At 40.3% G+C, this 19,486-nt stretch overlaps 1 protein-coding gene across 1 annotated transcript in view; it reads left to right on the top strand.

Annotated features, from left to right (window-relative positions):
- Window positions 1-442: 442 nt before the first annotated feature.
- WWC1 (WW and C2 domain containing 1) overlaps window positions 443-19,486 on the top strand; it is a 44,024-nt gene continuing 24,980 nt past the window's right edge. Inside the window, exons 1-8 of the mRNA XM_026061296.1 lie at window positions 443-549; window positions 6,876-7,079; window positions 9,315-9,391; window positions 10,325-10,404; window positions 11,353-11,482; window positions 12,085-12,231; window positions 13,254-13,327; window positions 18,352-18,594. Coding sequence (XP_025917081.1) covers window positions 6,929-7,079; window positions 9,315-9,391; window positions 10,325-10,404; window positions 11,353-11,482; window positions 12,085-12,231; window positions 13,254-13,327; window positions 18,352-18,594 — 902 coding nt within the window. The 5' untranslated portion in view covers window positions 443-549; window positions 6,876-6,928. The remainder of the gene's footprint in view (window positions 550-6,875; window positions 7,080-9,314; window positions 9,392-10,324; window positions 10,405-11,352; window positions 11,483-12,084; window positions 12,232-13,253; window positions 13,328-18,351; window positions 18,595-19,486) is intronic.

Genomic DNA, 19,486 nt, shown 5'->3' with positions numbered 1-19,486 from the left:
GTGTCCCACAGTCCTCAGCACTTGCTATTGATTGTGCAGTCTTAATTATTCATGCTATGCAAATTGCATTTCTCATCTTGCTCCTTCTTGTCTACATATTTTTGATACAGGACTTGCCTGCAAACAATCTTGTTCTTTCAGCTGAGAGACTAGGATTGTTTCTGGCAAAGGTCTTAATGTTCTTTTGTTGAGCAAGTACTGGCTGAGCCAGGCAAGGCTTGGAAATTCTGTCAGAAAGAATTCATCTTGCTGTAATTTTAGATGAAGAAAGGAAACAGTTTGTGGTGTATTACTAAATAAGAATAAAAGCTTTAAAATAAAGTTTTGGCTTTCATTGTTTTTATATTGAGTCTCTTGTGATACTTGTTTTCTAGTCAGTTATTTGGAAGTGACATGTGTGAGTGTGTTTATTCATCCTAAATATCATTTTGTGTTTCAGGTATACTAAGCCACTAACCTTTGCAGACTGCATTAGTGATGAATTGCCTTTAGGATGGGAAGAAGCTTATGACCCTCAGGTTGGAGTGTATTACATAGACCACAACACCAGTAAGTGACACATTATTGCATTTTATAGAGTGATTATTTTGTGCCTATGTTAAAATGAACTGAATGCAAAACCACCAAATGGCCCAGCAGCGTGCTTTAGAGTAGATGACATCATCTGAAGTTCATGGAATCAAATTCTGTGCGGATCCTTCTCTGTCACAGGAGTTTCTTCCCCTCTATAAAACAGGAATTGAGATCCTTTTGTTTGCTGCCTTCAGATCAGCAGTTGTGTTCAAGCTGATGCCATGGGCACACTTCTGAAGGATTTGGCTCTCTGCTGAAGAATCTGACTAGGTAACTGTGACTTGGAGTTTGTTCTCAGCCTGGAATTTGTCCTTGTGGCCAGACCATCAGAAAGAGTGCAAAGGTCTTGTATTGATCTCCTGGCAGGGACAAACTGAGTGACTGCACGTATTGTTAGCAGAGTGCCTTGAGCTTAAAGAGTTCACTCTGCCTTTTGCTAGAGAGGAAACTTTCAGGCAGGCTTGGTATATCATGAGTGGTGTCCGAGTAGTAAAAGACTTAAATTTGGGCTTGTGGCATTTTCATTCTCTGTCCTCAAACTAAGCTCCTGCTTATTGTCTTTGTTAGACTGTTTGATGCATTGCAAGCCAACTTGAATTACATATGAGAAAGTTCAAACTCAATATATTATTACAGAAATTGTTAGGAAATGTGTATGGTATTGTGCTAGAACAGATCCCCTGAAAGAGAAGCCATAAACAAAATAAATAGACTGTTTGCTGCACATAACTTATTTTTAATATTAAAGCTATTTTTCCAGCCGTATAACTGTTTCTGTTGTGTAGAGGCAGATGTGCTTGAGCTTAACAACTGCTGTGTCGTGTAGATGCTCTGGAGAGCAATGATATAACAAAACTGGTGATAGACTATTATTTGTAGGTTTCTTGCTGATATGAAATGGTATTTCAGTGTACTAGTGAAAAGACAAATATTTGTAGGACAAAAGCCTTTAAAGATTTTTTTTGGAATGCTTGTTCAAAAATAGATTGCATCTGTTCTCATGTCAGTTAACCTGTGTGTCTCTAAGATTCATTTTTTTCAAGCTCAAATGACTTTGAGGATCACTTATACCTGAGTGGATAGGACTGAATTAGAATATGGAAGTAAATGGCAGATCAAAGGCACTATTCTAACTTCTGCTCTGATCATGAGGTGGAACCGAAAAGATGCTTCAAAAAAATTAGTGACTTTGGTTCTCTCTAGAGAATGGCTCCTATTGCTGTCCAGAAGTTCACAGCAGAGCCATGCCCAGGCCCTTTCAGAATTAGGTTCTTGTAATTAATGCAAAGAGAAATTATCTTAAAAGAAGGCATTGCTTTGTAAGATGCTGGGATCTGGGATGCTTCTACCAGAGTGCTGGAGGCTGAGGGCAGCCCAGCGGCGGAAGTTTTCCAGCTTCCAGTGGTTCTCTAGGGCTTTGCTGTTTTAGGCAGCAGTGCTGGATTAACAGGCTCCTGCCGCTTCCATTTTACTTATAAAGTGATTTTGGGGAATCTTGCTTGTTCCCTATCTCTTCTAAGCAAAACATCTCTGAGGCTAGGTTCATTTTAGCCTGGGTCAGTTCCCTCTGATTTATCAGACAGTTATATCTGACTGTTGCAGTAGGCACAAAAGCCTCAGCAGGCGCTGTGGGAACTAGTATCGTCCCCCAAAGAAATAATCCTCAACCCACTTTCTGAAGTGAACATTACTGTCACCTCTGACCACAGGAGAACTTGGTTCAAGTAAGATAAGAGAGGACCTTTCAAAGGGAGATTTTTCCTTGTCCCCTTAGGGCTTTCCGTTATGAGTTCAGTTTGTGGTATATTTTTGTCTCGAGTTTTTTGTTTGCCTCTTCAATCCACAAAGGAGGAAGTTGAGTGCTTATTTGCACTGTGGCATGTCCTGGTCAAAACTAGAGGGTTAACTCAGTCCACTAGATTTTCCCTAAGAATGGGTGGCTAACTTTGGTGCCAGGGGAAATGCATCTTGTGTCTGGGGAGGATGGGGTGGGGAATAGCCCAGACCCAAAGCCCTTTGTGGACCGGTGACTTGCTGGAGCCCTCCAGAGCGGTGTAGCTAGCAAAAGCTTCGAGATATAGCTGGGGCAAAGACAGATCTGAGTTGTGCATTTGAGCGGACCCCAGTGAGAATGCGCACAGATGCGGTTGCAGGCCTGAGGTCTGTGGGATCCTAGGGGCAATTATTCCTGGTACTTGCCATTCAGAAGAACCGCACACTTCAAGGGCATACAGTGTCTCAAACCTTGCTGACACCTGGTAGACAGCAGTTGCTCTTTAAAAAGTTTGGCTTCTTCAGGATGCCAGATGCYGCAATGCTTGAACTAAGATTTCAATTAAAAAGAAAAACAAAATCATGACCCTATTTCCCAAGCCATCTTTAGTCCAAGTCGTGATAGAGCAAACCATATTTGCTTACCTTCAGCTAATCAAGAGCTTCATCTTAGTGTGGCTTGTGTGAAGGATCCTCTGGAGAGTGCCCAGAACATTTTTCCTCTCCAAGGTCTACACCAGATCTGTTATACAGGAAGGAGCTGTCAGCAGAAGGTGTGAAGGGAATGGAGACAGGTTGGTTCTTGCTGCAGACTTGAAGTATTTGAGCCTAATTATCAGAAATGAGCCCAAGGACTGACCTAAATTAAATCTAAAGCCAGCAGCCATTAAAAAAAGGGAAGTGGAGAACACTTCTAACATTCTTTCTGAGGAAAAATAAATAGAATTAAATTGAATTGAGTACACAGAAAATTCCTAATGCAATATTAATGCATAGCCCCGAGTGTGTGTCAGACTCTGGTGAAACTTCTTTGGAATTTGATTTGCGCAGAGAAATGATAATTTTCTTTGCCAGATGCTGATGCAAGCATAGTAAGACTACGTTCTGCAAACTTGAAACAAAATCAGCCATATTTATGACAAGCTCAACATCAAATTAATAACTCACAAGACAATAAATGATACAATAACCTATATTTCTGTAGTCTTTTCATCTGACTTTGGAATGTAGTTTGCATTTCATGGTAATTTGGGCAAACTGAGAACCCTTGGCCAACATTTTGATAGATTGTGACTGCATATTTGAAAATCAAAGCTCAGTGCTGCAACTGAGGGGATAAGGTTAGTGCTGTGATTACTAAAAAGAGATGAACAATTAGAAAAAGGGAAATACAGTAGTTTCAGTACACAATTGTGTAGTCCACCCTGTCCATTAACTTGGCTGCCAAGTATTTGCTTTGTCAGGTGGCGTTTTGCATTTGGGACACTATTTTTCCTTGATCATGGAACTGCATGAAAGTTGCTCTGCCTGAGCAGAGGGGGCTGTGATTATATCAGTTTGTGTAAAGTATAAGAGAACTGGACACAGTCTTGTTCAAGATAGAGACCAACTAGATATTTTTTTATCCTTTCTGCTCCCTTGCCTGCCTTCCCCTCCCCAGAGGAAGTTTGTTCCCATTTACAACCTGCCTTGCCTCTGCGAGCATGGGAGTGGGGAAGAACAGGCAGCCACAACGCTCAGCCTTCAACACACCTAAGGGCTCCACCTGTGCAACAGAACATGAGTTGGAAAATACCTTTTTTGTCATTCATTCTTGTCCTTATTTCCAAGAGTGAGGCAGACCCAACGAGAATTTCCTAATCCCTAATGGGGGGGGGGAACCTAACAGGTGGTGAAAGTACCTTAAATCTTGATGGTGCTGACTTTCGTTAGTGGAGAAATTGATGGCTTACTGTCCCTTCTCCCCACCCCAATATCATGTACTCAAAGCTGTAGAAGTGTTACTTATGTCCTCTTTGGATCAAGTGTGAATCTGGATTAAGGAATGGTTTATTTCTTTGGGGGTGAAGAACTTAATCTGTCCCCGTTTCTGTTTGTTTTGTTTTTTTTTTGTGGTGGTAATGCAAAGAGCTGTGATATATCAACAATAACGCTGTATTTTTGTGCACGGTATCTGTAATGTCAGATAAGCAACACCATAAAATGAAAATGAATGCCTTAAACTGCAGGATGCCTGAAAGAGGAAGGATCGAACGATAGGGGAGGGGAGGCAAGATGGCTCTAACTGGGGCAGAGCTTCCAGGGCAAACATCTCCTTGGATTCCTTGTGTATCTACATAGCACCAGTGAATCATTAGTTTCTTCACTGGTGAATTTTGGTTTAAAAATATGGCAACTATTGGCTTTAAAAATTGTGCCCATTTGCTCTCAATGTCTTCAGGTTTGTGTTAACCTTCTTAATTTTGGTCTTTTGGTTTAAAAACAAAAAAAAMCCCAGTATTTCGCTTAACTTGGTTTGATGGTGTCTGAGCTGTATCTGAGTTCCACTAATGGAGGTGTTCAGGATGATAAAATAGACTCTTACAGTCTTCCTCCTGGCGGCTTGTGAGTATACTGAAGGGATTTCTGGGAGGTGGAGGAGGCATCTCCGGGTAGCTTGCAGCAGACTTTCCTGTTCTTGTTCAGCTATGGCCTGAAGGGAGTTGTCTCATTTGGGACAACTGGGTGATGGTTTTATCCAGAAAATGGAATTTAGGGGGTAAGAACAGATAGGAGCCTGGTAAAAGGGATTGCCAGACTCTCACAGTTGATATGATGCTGTTTCTTTCTGACTTTTTGCTCCCACTGAAGTGAGACCGAGTAGCTGTTTTTTCTTAAGTTATTTTGAGGCCGTTTTTCAGCTCCAGGCTTAGTTTTAGTATCCGTAGCAGCTGAAATGTTGCTTATGCTTGCAGGGGCTGTAAAACTTTTTGCTGAAAAGCTTGTACAAATTGGACTGTTAGCTGTTAGTCTCTTGAAAGGTGGTGGTGGTGGGGGGAGTGTTTGTTTTTTTAATCATCTTTTGCAGCCTCTGTTCAGGCTTTGCTGCATAACTTGAAATGCCATGTGTTCCTGTGTGTCCTAAGCTGCTGTTAAAAACATGTTGTTGGAGTCTTCTGTTAGTTTTCTCATCAGCATGATCATGCACAGCTTGTAAAAATGAGTATCTGTCCGTTGGGTAAAATTCTTTATTTCAAGTTCTACTCTTAGGATTATTGTCAAAATGTTCGCTTTCCTAAATCCATTGTGTTCCAGAGTTAGTCTAGTGCCTGACTTGCTTAAGACCTGTTCGTGCCTTCCAACATGACAGTTTTTACTGAATATTTAAAGAGGCTCCTTAAAATATGTAGATTAGATTCCTACTGATAGTTTCAAGCATGTCCTTTTAATTAATTATTCATTTTGTGGTAACTAGGCATCCTTATTCAAGCACATTAGTTTAGACAGTTTAGAGCAGTTAAAGTCAACTGAGTGTTGAAACCTGTTCCAAGCAAGGACATACAGTAGCCTTGCAAGAGAAAGGAAGCATATTTGGACACTTCTTCACAAAACTAAGACAAAATAGTGACATTAAATTTGCATAATTAGTATTAGGGCTAGCTGCGTGTCTGTGACCTTATGCCTTTTTCTTGATTAGGAACATCAAGCAATGTATTGGTTGTGTTGGGATAATGGAGATGAAGGTGATTTAAGGTGTTCATGACCATGTTGCCTATGTTGCCGCAGAATATTTTTTCTTAAACTCTGCCTCCTGTATTTTGCAATGATTTAATACATCTGTGCTTTCTCTCAGAGAGAAAAATATTTACTCCCCTCCTGTGAGGTGCTGTTTATGCAATGCAGTTTGAGGTGCTTTCATGAATATGTTCTGTGATTAATAATCCTACTTTATTTGTACTTACCTATGGAATCTGAATGAGAAGGTTTTCTCCCTTCTTGCAAATAAAAGCCGCTTGGCAGTGGAAAAAAAACACCAACCAACAGGCCGAGCTGGTAATTGCTTTCACAATGTCACACGTAGTATAATGCAGTCATGTGGCAATGATGTTTCCTGAAAGTTTTTTATCAGTATAGTAGTAGACCTATTTTATTAGTTATGTTATAAACCAGTTACAATAAAGATAAGTCTAACACTCAGTGTCAGTCTTATAGAGCTTATGTATGCATATGCTTGTGCAGATGTTTTAAGAGGCAGAACCAGGATGGCTTCAGCAGCAGAAGAGTTGGAGAGTTGTACAGTGATTTTGGTGTGTATTTTTCTATGCAGTGACTCAGTGTGGCAGAGTTGATTAGAATTCATTGTGAATCAATGGTCACTTCGGAAGCAGAGAGCAAATGTCCTTTTTCTCCTTTCTTTTCCTTGGTGGGGTGGGGGGGGCATGTGTGCATGTGCTACTTTAAACTATCGCCATAAATGGTGGAGCTTCTTCAGGCAGCAATACAAGACTGCTTGTGGTTGATCTTGTCTCCTCTTCTGCTTCCTCTTCAAGAAACTACACAGATTGAGGATCCTCGTGTGCAGTGGCGACGGGAGCAGGAGCACATGCTGAAAGACTATCTTGTCCTGGCTCAAGAGGCAATTGCTGCACAGAAGGAGATCTATCAAGTGAAACAGCAGAGGCTTGAATTGGCCCAGCAAGAATATCGGCAACTACATGATGTTTGGGAGCACAAACTGGGCTCTCAGACCAGTTGTGAGTATTTAATAAACTCTTATCAAGTGACTTTCTCAGTCGTGATCCAACTAGGACAGTAAAATGCTTGAAGATGGTCCTCTGATAGGGCACTGGGATATGTCATGCCATGTCAAATACTCTGTGTTTGCTCAGTTTGTTTCAAAAGCAGCTGCTTAGCACACATTTGGTAAATGGTAACTAATATGAAACATTATTATGGTTGGCTCAGACACTGGAGTCAGTGTACAGTTTTTCAGCATGGGCTCCAACAAATGTGAAAAAATTAAGTTCTGGGTTATTTTCCTTGATGCCTCTGCCCAAAGTATAAAAATAAGGCAAGAAGGCAATCTAAGAACTGTCCTCTTGTGAAGACTGTGCTTTCCTGAAACCCAGGGTCCTTGGCAGTGGTTTGGCGCTTGATGTTCATAGCAGCTGTGGTTCTTGATGTTCTTCTTGCTGTATGCATCTGTTGAGCAGGCTATATCTCCTCAACATCTCCCCAGTCTTTTGTGGGGACAGGAATTAGACTTGAGCAAATTTTTTTTTTCTTTTAAGAAATTGCCTGGTGGCTAACAGCTGTCTTTCTGCTGAACAGTCAACTTTGATACTTGATCCTTCAGTTCAGTAAAGCTGATCTTCCAGTCTCTTCAACTACCCTTTTAATGTTGTTTACTTCTCTTCATTTTGCTGTTCCCTGAAGTTCTCGGGCCCCTGTGTTCAACTTGCACTCGTTCTACATGCTGCTCTGCTTCAGTCTAGTCATCTAGTCTGTTTTCAGCTGGTGCCAGCCTAGATGCCATGATTAAGTCATTTCCTGACATTTCCAGAAAATTGTAGTTGCCAGCCAAAGGATGCCAGCCTTATTACTTCCATTTCTTATGTCCTATTAAGGAAACCAATGCTAATCTCCGAGTGTTCCCAGGCCCCTTTGGAGTTCAACATCCCAAGTAGCTGAGTGACTGACTGCCTTGGGAAGCTAACAGCATTTTATGCCATGTATAAGCTAACATTGGTGGAGTGTCTCTCTGTATTAAGAAAATTGTTTTATGTTCCATATTCTCTTTCATGGCAGGAAGCCCCAATATCTTTTGCTTCAAAAGCTGGTGCAGAAAAGTTTACAAAAGGTTGAGTTTCCTCTTTATTGTTATTAGTTAGCATCCAGAAAAATGTCCAGAGAAGGATAATTTCACACAAGTCTTCAAGATTTTTCTTAATCCTTACTATTGTAAGCTTTCTGTTCTCACTAGCCACATCAATGGACCAATCCCTCTCTTACTCGTACCGAACTATATTTCGTGTTGGTGAACTCCACAGGCTAATCATGTGCCTGGTATTAGAAAAGTATTTAAATAGTTTTCTGTTATTGAAGAATTGTTTTATTTGACTAATGTCCAGCCCCTCATCCCTGAAGCAAACCTTTTGGTCTCTCCTCAAGAAGCGCTCTCCCTTAGTATATTAAAGCAGTACATTAAGAACATCATGAACCTAAATTAAATTGTATGATGCTGTCTATCTTAAAAATACAACCAGAGAGAACCAGAAAAGCTTTTTGATGTTTTATAGGGCATAAACTGATGGCTGCAAGGATCAAAATAACTCCCTTGCCTACAGCTACCTCTAATAACATTGTGCATTGGGGACCTTCTTTGCCTTCTGAAGCAGAAGGGTTTTAGCCACTGCTGAGAAAAGAATGCTTGTCTTAATGGGACATTGATCTAATGCAATGTGACATATTGTGTGTTTGGTCATGTCCTCAAGGCTATGACAAGACTTGCATTGCATTTTTTTAATTTCTTATTCTTTGCTTTTTTTTGTTTCTAAACATTCAGTGGGTTGTTTACTCAACAAGAAAGTCTTAAAAAATACAGTAAACCTTCCTGCAAAGTCTGCCCCTTCAGTTCTGTGAATGCCTTTGGGAATGCAGGAGGCCACACTAATCTGAATGGACTGAATGTATTTGGGAGTCTGCAGAGTCCAAGTGTTTTAACCTGGGACAAATCAAGGCTTAGATGTATAGGACATGCTCTAGCCTCTTTAGTGTATGCTTTTTGCAGAGTACTTGTCTGCACTATTGCCTTTCCCTGCCTTTAAGGAGGTGAGAAGAGATTCTGGAAAATAGGAAAAAGGCCTGCACCAGCCCTGTCAAGAAATGGGTGCACAGGAGTGGCGGGAGGCCTTGTTTCATGGTGGGACCAGTAGAAGAGTAGGAGGAGGAAGGTAAGGCTGCTAAACTTAGTGTTTTATTTGTTCCAGTGCTCTCTGGCTCGTCATCCAGTTCTAAGTATGACCCGGAGATTCTCAAAGCAGAGATTGCCACTACAAAATCCAGGGTAAGAAGTATAAGATGGATCTCTGCTTATCACAAGTAATCTTCAGATATTTCCAAACCTCATGACAAATATTAAAAGGAGATACCAAAGCAATTGAAAGAGCTAATGTTGCCATTCTTAATCTAGGAGATAAATTATCAGAATTCTCAAAAGTTGCTGCCTAAGAGTTTGGATTTTTTTTCCATATAGACGTTGGACTTCCTTGGGAGCTGATAGTACATACTTCTCTGCAGATATGCTGTGAGGTATTTAACTGTGTGCTGGCTCTTTGGTGTACTGCAGCAGTGGAGAGCTAAGAGCCCTCTCCAGAGACTGGCAGCTGTTTTGCCGTGAGCTCAGCGCAGATTGTTAGCGGTGGCAGTGTGCTCTCTCATGCAGAGCTCAGTTTGGGAAGAAGAAAGGACTAAAGTAAAGTAGGTCAATCTGGCCTCTGGAGGAATATAAAACAACGAACTGTAGGGTCAGTGGATTTACAATACGTTTTATCATCCTGCTGTGTTACTTATGCAGTGGGGACCTTTTAATTCCGTATCGTAGAGGATGGCCTCTACCACTGCAGTGTAACTCCTGTCCTGATACTTAACATTTTAGTTTTGTCTGTGAAATTTTTAAACATTACTGAGTAAAATCAACATGGTTCGTTCATGTCTGTCTCTCTGAATTCTTCTCAGCTTTTCTGCTTGTGAGGTGGGAACTTCCCTTGAGCACCTGACTAGATGGTATAATGTCTGGGTCCTGGATAAATCCCTCACCAGTAGTAATGCCCTGAACTGCTGCAGATGCGGTTAGGGCTGCTAGCTGCTGCTGGGGTGTACTGGTTTCCTAGGCCGCTTCAGTGTACTGCCTGCTAGGTATGGCTTGACTTGAATGGGTAGTGCTGCACCTAAGTATTTATACAAAGTATCATTCTAAAAATGTAACACTTTGCTACAGGTTAATAAACTCAAGAGAGAGGTAGCTCACATGAAACAAGAACTCCAGTACAAAGAGCATGGATTTCAAACACTGAAGAAGTAAGTTTGCTCTGAAGAACTTATTTTCAGTGTAAAATATCTCTGACTTGTCTTGCATCTACATTCATATATAACTGCCTAAATAACATAAGGTGGAGTATGCTGCTGCTGATATCCTTAGGCATACGCAACTCTAAAAACAGTATACAGACAGGGAGTTAATTCTCTCAAATCTATGTCTGAATATGACTGGCCACATTGAAACTGACTTCATGGCAAAAAGATTTTGAGCCAAGATCATGTCAGTTAAATGGCATTCTGTATTACTCGCTATTGCTCCATACTTGATGGCACAATACAGGCTGTTGCCTTGATTCTGAGTCATTGTTTTAGGGCACAGAGGAAAAATTTGGGGTGGAGGAGCAGGGGAGGAAGAGCTCCAGGTAACTTACCTGTGTATGAGTACACAGCTGGCATGTTTTAAGTAATGTCACTGGTTAATCTCTATCGATTTTTATAAGCATCAACTTCAGTAGAACTCCTTTGGGAAGAGGGAAGGATGAGGTGGCTGGTAACTGGATTATGCAAGAAATACATCCATGTATGTGAGGTGTGTGCCTGGTTTCAAAGACATGACTTAATATAAGCTGATTTTCATAGACAGCTAATTTGGTCTTCCATGGGTTAGAAACAAGATAACTGGCAGCGATCTATCCAAACACTGTTTGGGATTTTCGTGTGCATCCTTTTCTTCCCTTTGGAGAATATGTAAGGAGACAGAGATGGTATGGCTAACTTTGGAGTTGTGAAGCTTAATGTGCTCCTGAGTGGAGTGACTTAGAAGGAACAACGAACCCAGACCATCACTGCTTATCTTATTTGTTATACCTTATAAATGTTTTTGTTCTTGAAAAATGAATGGCAAAAGGTGCGTGCATTTAGGATGTTTAAATTAATTGGATTATATCAAATGCTAACTTACCGTATTTTTTTTAAACTTCTGTGCAGAATTGACATGAAAATGTCCGATACTCAAGGTGGCTACAAACTTGATGAGGCACAAGCCATTTTAAGTGAAATGAAAGCTATCAAGAAGGCCATCACTTCAGGGGAAAAGGAAAAACAAGACCTCATTCAGGTATTGAAGCAGCATAACTTTATAATATTTTAAGCGCCCCGAATAATATCACAGTCAATTGTGAGATTAAAATACTGAAGTAGTTTAAGTATTTTGTATTTCAAAAGTGTGACCTGGCTTTGCTATTAATGTAATAGTTACATATTGTGATTGGACTGCAGTCTTTTTATCCTCAGATCATGGAAATAAGTGCAAAATATAATGAGATATAAGTAATAACAGTGAGAATTTGCTCAAGTTCTTAATGATTGAGAATGAACCAGTGCGTCTGTGTCTGTACTGCTGTCAAAGAGCAGATCTGAAGAAGTGATGAAAATGGTGTGGCCTCTTTGGTCTGCCATCCCCAGGAGGCTACGGGCAGCCTGTCTTTACCAGGGCAAGACTTGACAGTGTGTTAATGCTCTGTGCCCTCAAACACAAGGGCTCCTTCGTGCTGTGGGAGGTGTACTCCAGCCATACCTGACCTTGTGCTTGCAGGATCTGTCTTCAGCGCATGCAGCAAACATAGCCAGATGTTAGTCATGTAGTTTGAGCTCATGTGATGTAGCTGCTGAAGTATTTTGATAAAAATGACCTCATCTGATGAATTTTTATTATTTTAGAGCTTAGCCAGGTTAAAAGACAGCTTCGTGAATGACAGAGGATCTCAGTCAGATTTGTGGGCCAGCAGTGTGTCCTTAGAAAGCTCCAGCCCTTTGTTACCCAGGCAGTACCTGGATGTCAGCTCCCAGACGGATGTTTCGGGAAATGTGAGTAACGTGTGAGAAATCCATTGTGTATAGAAACATTCCTCTCAACTAGAAATAGTACTGCCTTAGTACAAGTCTCCAAGCAGGGGCAAATATCTATGAAATGATATGTTCTCCTGGTTTAAATGTTAGTGTGACTTTCACTTTTATGTGCACTGCTAATAGATCTTTAAAGGCAACCAGCTATTTCTTCACACTCTGTCTCCATCAGAACAAACCCAGGTGGGAATAAAAGGAAAGGAAGTTTAATTTTGCCTGTAGGTATATCTTCTTGAGGCATGAATATTCTTAGCTCTTCATAATAGTGTTATGCTACTAGATAAGAAACATTGTGCAGCTCATATGGACTAAGCTCTAACTAGGACTCTTTCCTTAAGAGAGTGTGTTTTATTTTTAGCTTGTGAGTATTATGAGTGAAAATAGTGGCATATGGGCAGATATTTTGTTGCCATCGAGCGTACATGGTACTGCGTAAGCATTCAGTCCCACTTGTGCAATGAGATCATAACTGGCTGGTTTGTGCAAGCCTGAGCAAGGACTTGACCTGCACTATAGGTGCATGGGACATCACAGCCTCTCCTGTGAACCTTTACTTAAAAGTTTGTAGCTATTTTCAGTGAGAGCCACTCGTGATTAAAGATCTGCAGACCTGGGCATAATGAAATGTCCTTTGTCTTTAAAATTCACAACCAAAGAAGAATGCGTTGTCTGAAACAAAATGTGACACAGCACTTAAAGATCGCAAAACTCTTTTGTGCATGAAAGTAGAAGCCTGAAATGCAGGAGGTAGATTGTTTTGTATGGTAAACTAGGCCAAAAAGCTTCTGAACCTTGTGTTCCTTTCTAAGCATTCAAACAATAATTAAGAATTTAATCAAAATAAATATCTTCCCATTCTGTGCTTCATTTAACTGGTTAAACTTGCTTGCAAAAGCAAGCATAACTTATAACATTACCAATTTTGATAGAGAATATCTGAAGATGAATAGTTACTAAATTGCTGATTTTATATTTTGTCTCAGTTTATTACGAGCAGCAATAACCAATTGGCTGAGAAAGTGAGATTACGCCTCCAATATGAAGAAGCAAAGAGAAGGTAATTATTTTGTTTGTACCTTTTGGCTGTCATACAGCTTACTCTGTGAACAGATGTGCGTTTCACTAGAAATGGTGCCACTCAGCTTTGTATTGAAACCCAGTGTTACTGCTGAATAACATSCTAATCTTTGAGCCAGTGAGGCAACAGGCTTTCTGGGCTAACATTATCTTTTAAGAAATAAATAACTATCCTAGATATTACTAAGGAGTGACTAATACATCAAGAATTCAGTCTGGCCACACCTGCAGGGACATAAATGGTTTTGCTGCCTGTTGCCAGTGCCTCCCCATTCCAAATAAGGCATCTATATTGGAAGGCATCTCCTTACTTTATTCTAAATGTCTCGAATGTTTGCATGGCTTTAAGTCAGATAAGGAAACAGGTATATCGTGTTAACGCATAGCATATTAAAATATAGCTGAATGGCTACATTTCCAGAGCTGGTTTGCTTTTCTGCAAGAATGTTAAGTTTTCACCAATGTCCTCTGATCTGAGATGAATGAAGACTAAAAGTTTGTATCTACCTAACAGGCTAAGTTAGGCAGAAGTTATCTGGGAGTTGCTTTTTTAATACATAATATTAATAGCTAAATGTGGGGGAAGTCCCTGTATTTTTGTGGATAAATACTCATGCTAAACAAAAGCCCACCAAGCAATTTTATTCCTATGGTCTTCAACTGAGATAGTCCTTGTTCAGAGATGTAATAACTGGTGATTTTGATTTTAGCTGATCTAAAGGGACCTGGTCACTTCAGAACGGCAAACTTCAGATGTACGGTACAATCTGTACTTGGGATATACGCAAAGAAAGAGGGAGGGTTTCCCCCCAGGCTGGTTAGAGATGAGAGCTGTAAGGCTGAGGTTACCCATTGTGTTCTCGTTTTAGCATACTGGCGTGGTCTGTAGGTTGTGTTTCTCGGTGGCATAAACTACTTCAGCCTGTATCTTTTCCAAGAAGGGGCAAGTGAAGCAAAACTACCCTGAGATAATATCCTCTTTAAAAAGAGAGAGAACTTTGTAAAGGCAGTACAATAGTTTATGATAAAAGTAGTTATGGAGGACTTACAACACAATCTTGCCGTTAAAGAATGTTTGATACCTCATGCCTCTTAGATTGTCTATAGCTTGTCTGGGTAGAACTTAAAAATATTATCATGAGGAAAGATGGGTCTGAACTGGCATGAATAATTGATGCTAAAATGAAAAGGAGATTTCCAGCTATTGAAGCACTGTGGTTTTGGTGGAGTCTTCAGTAGGAGCTGCAGAAACAAAAATACCTTAATTGGTTTTAAGCTGAAACAATACTATGGATATAATGAATCTCAGGGAACCTTCTGGACCTGTGAAAACTCCTCTTTTTGATGTGTTAGCTGGAAGCATTTCCTGTCCCTACAGCAGAATATTAAAATGTTCCAAAAGCACAGTAGACGAATGAGTACTTTTGCCATGTGCATATTATGAAGAGAGACGAATGGTAGAAATAAATCCGTTTTATTAGCCTGGTGTTGTCTGGAAAGGTAAAAAGCTTACAGTTCAAAATCAAAATGACTCCATATTAACTTGGTTAGAACTACTTGATTTATAGRGGCTGGTGAATCTGATGGCTGACTGCAGCAAACACCACTTGCACTATTGTTTATGGATGAGGCTAATGCCCCAGAAGTAGATGAAAATCTTGCTGAACTTTAGTCATAATTGCTGGGGTGCAATTCTGTGTGTTCCCCTATCCTCCAAAGTCCCTTTCTTTCATGGCTGCAACAATAAAAACCCTAGAGTAGGTGGTGTTAAATCAGCATGAAAAGAACAAAGAACCACCACTATGACAAACCTTTAGCTTAATTGCTTTAGAGACGGACAATAGGTATCATGTCAAAAGAGATGTCAGTGCTGTATCTCTACTAGGAGATAGTGGCTGCAGCAGGCCCTGAAGCACAAACGTAGTCAGGGATGTAACTAAATTATTTGTTGCACAGTTTTAGATGTGTAGTAGTAACTCAGTTGTGTTGCAGTTTGAGTACTTTCAACTTGAGTTTTGAATGACTATTGGTAACTTTGGACTTTTTAAAAGTATGTTTGTTTTTATAATTTCTTAAATTGGAATCTCTTAATGGCTTTAGGGCAGCACTACAACAGTGGTGAATATTTGACAAGTCAGTTTTTAGAGGGCACCTTTCCTTTTGATTTTCTGAAGAGCAGAGGCTGATGTGATGGGATCACTAGTTACTGATTGTGGATGCGTGTCTTAATGCACAGCTCTGTGGAGATGCATGTGCCCTGAATTTTCTCCAGAGACTAAAAATTTTCCCTGTTACAGCTATATTGCATGTAAATAGCAGCTTGCCCCAGTAAAAAAAATGAAGCTTGATAGGATAATGAATAAATCATCTAAATAACTTTTCTGGGTAGGAAGAAGTAGCTTAAATAATACCTGAGCTTCCTATTCTCCATGTTCAGTTTTGCAAGCTAGTAGCCACTCGGAAAGATTCTGTATGACTTGAGAGTCCAGTTTCACCGATTCCTTTGTAATGACAAACTAACACAGCACATGATGTAGTTCAAATTCGCAGGCAGTGAATGCTGAAAGGCTGGAGTTTTCAGCTAAATGTCAGATTGTCTGCAAAGCATTTCTTTTATAATGGTACCATCTTACTGTACTAGGAAAAATGGAATATGTAAACTTGCTTTTAATTGAAAAGGGAAAAAGAATGATCATTTTTACAAATCAGGGTAAAACTCTGGGTTAATTTAACAAAACTGTAAGACTTCAAAGTGCACAGAGAATAAATTCCACTGGAAAAGCTGCATCCATGCAAATATATGCCAAAAGTGATCAAATTAATGCCAACCAATCCTCTTAAATTCATATCCCTTCAAAATGCACAGAGGAATTCCTGGATTATGAATTAATGCCACAATGCCACTGTTAATTCTTCATTGGAGCGCAGTGTTGCACTTAATCAGGCACTCAAACAAAATAGCTCCTAAGAAGACCTAAAAATAGTGGAGTTGAATGTCTAGCAATTATGGAATTTAAATTAATTAGAGTAAGCAACCTGCTGTGGGAGATGGCTTTACAGGAAAAGGTGAGGCTTCCCTTCAGAAAGGTGATCTCTGTTCCTATCTTCTGTGACTGAGGAGGCAGGTCAGTCTGTGAGGCCTGATCTTACACTTCATTTCATAGGTGCTCTCAGGGTTTGAGTTCCTCTTGGCCTCTGGAGCTTGGAAAACAAAGCTTTATTCTTCAAGGTCGTCCAGCCATCTTGTAGCTGTGGCTGCCCAGATCTACATCTTATTATTCCACTCACTTTGGTTTTGTTAGTTATAGTTGGAATTGAATTTACACTGTACCTGCATATGTGCTAATTTACTTTAACTAATGCACACAATTATATACACTTCTCTAGCATAAACCAAGTTCTAGAAAGAAACTAGATAAGTATGCCTGAATAGTAGTGCCTAGTTTAAGTCCAGTAATTCCACCATCGAATCCCAGAGCACTTCTCAAAGGGAGATGAACATAGGACTTCCATTTTACATGTGCAGAATTCCAGTTCAGTTTATCAGTCTTTATAAAACCTGAATGAGATGAATAAGTAATCATTTGAAGAAAGAGGCTTGTCTCTCGACTGTCTGGTCTTTAGTCAGGTGAATTATTTTTGTGGATAACTTGCCTCATATGGTGATGGGTGCCTTTTCTCCTTGTTTGGCTTCTAAGCTTTTGCATTCTCTGCACCTCCAACCCCGTCTGCCTTCCCTATTCCTTGCTCCACACTCAATCATTTTTAAATGTGCAAGTTTCAGAAATGCAAGTCATACAAAGTGGTAAGTCTTATTCAACTTTCTTTACTATTGTTTTCCATGAAACTACAGTAATTACCCCTTCAAGTCATGAAGAGTTCTAGGTCCATGAGTAACAAGGAGACAGCTTCCCCTGGGATGACGTATGGCATTACTACTTTTGATTCGATACCCTGGCCTGTTGTCATTTTTTTGGGCTTGCCTCTGTATGTTGCAGCGCAAAACTGATCATTTGCGGAGCTAACTGAGCAGTTCAGATACTCGTGAAGTAGGGACTGGGCAGATAGTTGGGGTGAGCAGCCTCCTGACCTGCCATAAGCTGTGCTGTCCTCTTTTGTCTGTCAAAACCCTTGTTAACTTCTAGGTCTGTATTGCTGTTGATTTCTTAGCAATCATCTTTCTTCCTGAGATGATATGGTGTGGCACTGAAGGATTAGTGATTCCGAATTTAAACTGAGATCTGGGATGGTACCTGTAATCAAACTAGACTTTAAACTGCATGCAAATAAGTGACTCTGGATTTAGACAGAGTTCCTTTATTGCTGCTTCAACTTTTCACATTCTCAGGTGCCCATTGSACCAGAAGCAGCCTAGCACCTTAATATTTCTATAATACTGCCTAGTGTTGAGTCAGTAGTTGGATTCTTCTAATAGCAGCATGCATTTGATTAATTCCCTCATTATGAAGACAAACTTTCTTTCTAGACTTTTGAATAACCAGTAGTCTCTATCAGGTTATTTGAATCATATACAGAGATTACAGAGGTCTCTTCCACAAAATTGATTAAAGATCAGATATTCAYTGCATGATATTCTCCACACTAAGTACTCTGAGGTCATTAGCTCCAAGTTATATGGAACACCTCTATAGGATCTCTCTTAGCTTTTCTTCAGGTCCAGAATTTCTGTTAGATGATGCCCTGACTGGTGGAAAATGCAGGTTAGCTTAGGGACTTGGTTTCCCATTGTGAGCAAACCTGAGTTAAAAATCTTATTCTGCATGTCAGCTTCCTTTAGCAACACCATCACTTACCGACTGTRCCCTGCAGCAGTTGTCCAGCTAAGGAGGGCATAAGGGTGAGATTAGCTGTCCCTGAGCTGAGATCCTTCTTTAGGGCTATGGAAGAGATGGTTAGTCATGGTACACCTCTGTGCCTGTGAAGCAGTAGCAGTTGAGCGCAGACACTCCTCATAGAATGACTGCCTTTTTTCTTCTGCTKCAGAATAGCAAACCTGAAAATACAACTGGCTAAGCTGGACAGTGAGGCCTGGCCCGGCGTGCTGGATTCTGAGCGGGACCGTCTGATACTAATTAATGAGAAGGAGGAACTCTTAAAAGAAATGCGATTTATTAGCCCCAGAAAATGGACTCGAGGTGAGGTGGAGAGACTGGAGACGGAGAGAAAGCGCTTAGAGGAAGATCTTCAGACTGCTAGAGACACTCAAAGCAAAGCTCTAACTGAGAGGTAGGTTACTGGATACAGGACAAAGCTTACATTGTTGGACAAGAGACGATCAAGAGCAAGCAGGAAATTCTCCTGGCTGAATGCTGTTAGCAGGGTGCTCTCAGATTTCCAGGAGACCATTTCTAGTTAAAAGGTTTTTGAAATCATCTCCTGGAAGAAGCTGCTTTAGGAAGTAAGCAATTCTTACTTCCTAAGTGGGAAGGGTTATTGTGGTGCCCTTCCTACAAAGGGATCCTATATAAGGATGTAAGAAATGTTAATGCTTAGGCAGAGTTATTTCAAGGGTAGTGCTTGAAATAGCTTAGTAGATGTTAGTGTACTATACTGTTTCTGTATGCAGCCAGCTCCTTGCAGCAGCTTCTACAGTTGCTGTGCAATCTGGACCTTGGTAAATGCCAACAGATGGAATTTTCAAGTTTCACAATTCTTTTTTTGCTTGCAGCATCCTTGTATGTGATTCTTGTAGGAACCAGCATTTGACAGGACTGTGGGAGATGCATGGAATATCCTGTGAATCTCAACTAGCTGAAAGAAATATTGTCAACTATCCTCCCCCATTTTAGTTGTATTGCAGTAGATCTCATGGGATAGCATGTATGGTGAGGATGGAGACTGCCTAAGGCATTGCCTACAAATACTTTACGGTCTGGATATATTAATGTGGGTGGCTATGCCAACGCCACTTTTAGCTGCAGTCTCTTGAATATGTGTAATGAGCACGTTGTATTCATTATCTTCATGACTTTATATTTTGATTTCCTCCAGATATTCAGTGTTCAGACTACATGCGCTTTAAATGAAGTTTTTTCATGGTTTTATGGTACTAGAAAAGTTTTAGGCATCTCGGAAGTCTCAGCTGCAGGATTTTTATTAGCCTGAAATATCTRTGGTT

This window comes from Apteryx rowi, unplaced genomic scaffold (genome assembly GCF_003343035.1).
Source record: "Apteryx rowi isolate R43461 unplaced genomic scaffold, aptRow1 scaffold_18, whole genome shotgun sequence".
Lineage (NCBI taxonomy): Eukaryota > Metazoa > Chordata > Aves > Apterygiformes > Apterygidae > Apteryx > Apteryx rowi.
The sequence above is the reverse complement of the archived record's forward strand: the minus strand, read 5'-3'. Positions and strand labels throughout refer to the sequence as shown.